This window comes from Lithobates pipiens, unplaced genomic scaffold (genome assembly GCF_037356315.1).
Source record: "Lithobates pipiens isolate NorthernLeopardFrog02 unplaced genomic scaffold, aLitPip1_a1.2 Scaffold_19, whole genome shotgun sequence".
NCBI classification, from domain to species: domain Eukaryota; kingdom Metazoa; phylum Chordata; class Amphibia; order Anura; family Ranidae; genus Lithobates; species Lithobates pipiens.
In genome coordinates, this window is record NW_027507764.1 from 54,734,301 (window position 1) to 54,740,300 (window position 6,000).

General features: G+C 48.2%; 1 protein-coding gene across 1 annotated transcript in view; it reads left to right on the top strand.

Moving 5' to 3' along the window:
• The window catches only part of SLC25A13 (solute carrier family 25 member 13), a gene marked incomplete in the record, with an annotated part of 301,958 nt that overhangs the window by 202,094 nt on the left and 93,864 nt on the right, over positions 1-6,000 (top strand). Inside the window, 1 exon segment of the mRNA XM_077490751.1 lies at positions 499-639. Coding sequence (XP_077346877.1) covers positions 499-639 — 141 coding nt within the window.

Genomic DNA, 6,000 nt, shown 5'->3' on the forward strand with positions numbered 1-6,000 from the left:
CATGGAGCAGAGATCAGCGTCACTTGTTGCTGGCAGAACGGGGAGATGCTGTTTACAACGGCATCTCTCCGTTCAGCCGCCCCGTGAGACGATTGTGGGTATGCTGAGTCCGCAGGACCCATGACTGGACTCACAGGGGTCCCGACCAGCACGTGAGCATGCCGCCAGGCAGCATTAAAGATTTGACCTACTTGTACGCCAATATGCCTGCCCGTGCCATTCTGCCAAAGTACATCGGCGTGCGCTGGTCGGGAACTGGTTAATATAGCCAATCACTGCATCACAAATATTACAAAATTAGTAGGCAATGCGTGTGTAGACCATGTATTCCGATAGCCTGTCCTTGCGTAAAATTTGATTATTTTCATTTGTTCTGTTTTGGTGTATTTGAATATTATCGTTTATCATATTATCTAATTAATTTTATTTATTTTTTTGTTTAAACTATTAACAAGGCTTCAGAGAATTTTTTAATTCAACTTATTTCTTGTATTCCAGGCTGGAGGCTCGCAGGTAATTTTCACCAATCCACTGGAGATTGTAAAGATCCGCTTGCAAGTGGCTGGAGAGATTACCACTGGCCCCCGCGTCAGTGCCCTGACCGTTCTCCGAGACCTGGGTTTCTTTGGTCTTTATAAGGTATAGTAATTAGTAGATCTATAAGTGTAAATATATAGATAGTCTAAAGGTCATATTTGTAAAAGGAAAAAAAAATAGAATAAAGGGTAACTCCACTTTTGTGGGTGAAATAAAAAACAAATAGAATATAGTGTATACAATTGCGATTCAAGTCATATTGTAATTGAAATTGCCTTTCCTTTTCAATCTGCAGCGTTGTAACTTTATGTAAAATGTGATGCATTATGGGTGTCTGGATGCATTCTGTAAACAGATCATGTACAGACACCACCTGAAAATGTAATTCCTGCTTGTGTGACTAGCTCACTGATTTTCCCAGAAGTTTACACTTAAGATACAAGTCAGATTTTTGGCATCCCCTGAAACAAAAATGTAATTTTCTCTTTCGTTCATTGACAGACACAGCATCTTCATCTTGACTCTTGACCTTAGTTTATATCGCCCCTTTAGGAGAGGACTAGGCAGAAAGTGTTAAACACAACAAAACTGCATAGTACTGCCCAGGGCTATAACCCCTCACACTGCATCCAGAAGCTCAGTTTGTCAAAAGCATTACAAACATAAATAGGAGGGGTGGGTGCTGTGTCCGTCAATGAACTTCAGAGAAAAGGATATTACGGTGAGTACAAAAATCCTATTTTCTTTTGTTCATTGACGGACACAGCAGGGAGCGGTCCTACTGGCTATAACCCCTCACACTGCATCCAGCAGCTCAGTTTTTTTCTGCCTAGTGTAGAAGGACCTGGCTCCCAGTGGGACCATTGGTCCTGGGAATTTTTTTATTTTTTCTGCATTTTTGATTACTGTGATCTACAATCAACAGCAGTGCTGGGTGACAGGCCGGACATATAGATCCTGGTAGTCTCCCCAGCCTGGCCATCGAGCGTGAGCAGACCTTAGCTATGCGATGGGACGACCATGACATGCCCCGTCTGATCCAGGGGTGCCCGGTGAACTATATGCTCCAGGGCGCACACACGACCGGACCACTGCTGTCTGTGTCAGTGACAGCCACCCCGTACTGCTCGGGTGAATGGGTCTGCCCGTAGAATGCGTCCAGCAGTCCCTACAGGAGGGATAAGTATGGTTCCACCTGTCTCGGCAGGATGGAGCAGCTGGGCATTCCCTGGGAGGTCGACTAGGGGGTCTCTCACTCTCCCTTTCTTCTCTCCCTGTCCCTTCCCTCCTCCCTATAATATGGGCCGCTGTGTGACTGGGCACATGGGGGTGCGGTGCACGTACCTGGCCAGGGGTCCTCTGGGGGGGACGTCCCCTGTTCTGATGTGTCAGAGGATGCAGACCAGGACCGTTCAGACAGTGAGGTTGACTCCGTGTCCTGGTCAGCGCAGGAAAAAGCTTGTAGGGGCACTTATTACAGAGGTGCGGGATACCCTAAAGATGGAGAATATGACGGGGCGTCTACAGAGGTGTCAGTCCCTTTCGGGTCCCACAAGCTGGCCCGCATGGCTAAGGTGTTTACTTACCCAACTTATTTTGATACGTTTTATTTTAAAGGAGTGGGGAAAACCACTGTGGGCCTTTTCAGGATGATGGTGAAGGGGAAGGGACTCCTGCTTTCAAGGACCCTGCCTACAGAAGGGCCGAGGCGGTTGCCCGATCCATGTTTACGGTGGTGGGGTCAGCATTGTGGCCAGTGTTAGACAAGGCCCTGGTGTCAAAGACACCAGGACCGTGGCTAACACTGGCCACAATGCTGGCCCCACCACTGTAAACATGATTGGGCTAAATGATTGCACCGTGAGTTGGAGAAGCAACAGGCTTCCCCAGTCTCCCAGTTTGCGTGGAACAGTTGGTGCAGGGCCTTAAGTATGTCTGTGATGCGGCCTTAGATATGGCCCCCTTGCTCTCTAGAGCCTCAGTATCAGCAGTAGAGCTGGGATTCTTAACATGGCAGCACTTTATAATTAATTTTTTTTATTTTTATTGTAGTTCACTATGGGTAAATATTGATTATCCATTGAGTAGGTTGTTAAGTCAAGTGCACCAATATATTTATATAATTTAGCAGTAGAGCTACGTCGCCTGATTTGGCTGAAATGCTGATCTGTGGACCAGGGATCTAAGAAAGCACTGGCAGACTTTCCCTTCCAGGGAGAGAGGCTATTTGGAGCCTCGCTGGATGACATTATTAAGACTGTTACTGGGGGTAAAAGTATGTTGCTCCCACAGTCCAGAAAAGGTAAAGAGCCACGACGTAGGCAAGGGCCCTCCTTTTCCGTTCAGAAGCAATTTTTTCATCCGCCCAGGTCGGCAGGTAAGCGTTCCCAGTCTGACAAGGTGCCTGCTGAGGGACAAAAGCGTCCCTGGTGTTGCAAGCCAAACAAGCCTGCGAGAAAATCTGTTACTGCATGAAGGTTTTCCCCCGCCCGACTCTCAGGTGGGGGGGGGGGGTCGCCTTTGGGAGTTTGCAGCCCAGAAGGTTTCAGGGATTCTACTCCAATCGGTTTGTAGTCCCAAAGAAGGAAGGGGTCCGTCCGGTCCTGGGCCTCAAGGCCCTCAACAGCTTTGTGAAAGTACAAAGGTTCAGGATGGAATCAGTTCGCTCAGTGGTCGCTGCACTCCATCAGGGGGATTTTCTGGCATCCCTGGACATCAAGGATGCATACTTGCATGTCCCCATATGCATCAAGCATCAGAGCTTTCTGCGATTTGCGGTCGGGGACGAGCACTACCAATTTGTAGCTCTCCTTTTTGGCCTGGAGTCTGCACCAAGGGTCTTCACCAAGGTGCTAGCCCCAATTTTGGCTTTGCTAAGGCAGCGAGGGATTGCAATCGTGGGTTACCTGGACGACCTCCTTCTGAGGGCAGCTTCCGCCTCAGAAATAAGGGAGGTAGTAGCGATCCCCATGCAAACTCTTCGGAAGTTTGGTTGGGTACTGAACCTACAGAAGTCAGTGTTGGTACTGTCTCAACATCTGGAGTACCTGGGCCCCGGTCAGGATCCAGACGGACTACGCCACGTGGTGGCATATGTCAACCATCAAGGAGGAACAAGGACCTAGGCTGCAGCACTGGAGGTCGCTCACATCCTGTGGTGGGCAGAGCGGCGCCTGCCAGCTCTGAGGACCGCATACATTTCAGCTGTAGAAATCTGCCAAGCGGACTACCTAAGCCGTCAGATGCTGGACCAAGGGGAATGGTTGCTACATCCGGATGTATTTCGGCTCCTTTGCCTAAGGTGGGGCATGCCAGATGTGGATCTCCTGGCCTCTTGACTCAATCGGAAGGTACAGAGGTTTGTGGCCAGGTCAAAGGATCCCTGGGCGGACGTGGCTCCATGGGGGCATTATCGGCTGATTTATGCCTCCCCCCCACTCCTACCATGTCAAAGAAGAGGCAAAGAGGATTCCGGTGATTCTGATTGCCCCAGATTGGCCCTGGGGCCCGTGGTACACCGACATAGTACGAATGGTGGCTGATGCTCCTTGGTGGCTGCCAGTGGGAGAAGACCTTCTGTCGCAAGCTCCAATACTTAATCCTGCTTTACCTTCGCTGGCTTTAACGGCATGGCTGTTGAAAGCCAGGTCCTAAGGGAGCCGAGGTTTGTCGGATTCGGTAATATCCACTATGCTGAGGGCACGGAAGTCATCTTTTCGGAAGATTTATCATCGTATGGGGATGGCCTACATCTCCATGTATGAGGAGATGGGGTGGCGTCCACGTACTTGCTCAGTTTCCAGGATCCGGCTGTTTTTGCAGCGAGGAGTGAATCAGAAACTTGCCTTAAGCACCATTAAAGGGCAGATATCGGCTTTGGCTTTCTCTTTTCAGCGACCCTTGGCGACTCATTCATTGGTGAAGTACATTTGTTCCAGGGGTCCGGCATGTGGCCCCTCCGGTTCGACCACTGCTACCTCCGTGGGATTTGAATCTGGTGCTCTTGGTGCTTCAGAAACCGCCGTTTGAAAACATTAGGGAGATCCCCTTATTGGCACTCTCTCAGAAAGTAGTCTTTCTAGTGGCTATTACATCTGTCAGGAGGGTTTCTGAGTTGGCGGCCTTGTCTTGCAAGTCTCCCTACTTGATCCTCCACAAGGATAAATCGGTGTTGCGTCCGCAGCCTTTGTTTCTGCCAAAGGTCGTTTCGGCCTTTCATATAAATGAGGACATTGTGCTTCTGTCCTTGGCCGTCACACCCCAAAGAGGTTGCTTTGCATTCCTTGAACGTGGTCTGGGCTCTGCAGGTGTATCTGTCTATTGAGGCTCCTTTTCGGAGGTCGAACACACTTTTTTTTTTATCGGTAGCTGGTCCAAAGAATGGACTGGCGGTCTCATCGGCCACCATTTCTCTTGGTGGATCAGACAGATTGTAGTTCAGGCTTATGCTATAAGGGAGCGAGCGCCTCCCTTTCCTGTCACAGCACATTCTACCAGGGCAATTGGTGCCTCCTGAGCTTTCTGACATCAAGCGTCTGTTTCTCAGGTGTGTAAGGCGGCGACCTGGTTGTCCGTGCACACTTTTCAAATTTGATGTGAGCGCATCTTCGAATGCTTGCTTTGGCCACAAGGTTTTGCAGGTGGTTGTTTAAGATTGCAACTCCTCCGTTGAAGAACTCTGGTTGTTATGGGTGGAGTTAATACCTTGCTGTTCCCACCCCTCGTTTTTTTATTTATTTTTTTATGCTGCTTGGGGGACATCCCTAAGGTCAAGATGAAGATGCTGTGTCCATCAATGAACGAAAGAGAAAATAGGATTTTTGTACTCCCCGTAAAATCCTTTTCTCTGAAGTTCATTGACGGACACAGCACTCACCCCTCCTATTTATGTTTGTACTGCTTTTGATGAACTGAGCTGCTGGATGCAGTGTGAGGGGTTATAGCCAGTAGGACCTCCCCCTGTGCAGTACTATGCAGTTTTGCTGTGTTTACCACTTTCAGCCTAGTCCTCTCCTAAAGGGGCGATATAACCCTAAGGTCAAGATGAAGATGGTGTGTCCGTCAATGAACTTCAGAGAAAAGGGTTTTACGGTGAGTACAAAAATACTATATTTGATGAGATCATCCAAATTGAAAAATAACTTCGAAAGGGATTCAGACCCTGCCAATTTCCCTTAATAGAATACTGCAAGTGCAACAGCTGATTAATAAGTATAAATCCACTCCCATTCACATTCACTCTGCCCATGGACACAGACAAAAAGCTATTTCTTCAGAATAAAAAAAGGTAGTAATCTGCAACAAAGTTTATTTATTTTGATTTCCTGCAATGTACGTAGATCACCCAGAGGGGAATGCTTATTTTACCTGGCAAAAGTGTCGTTACTCTTTAAATGACTTGGCCCACACAGAATTCTAGATTGCCTTCCAGTGGTATTTGAAAGCCAGTGCATACCAAACCTT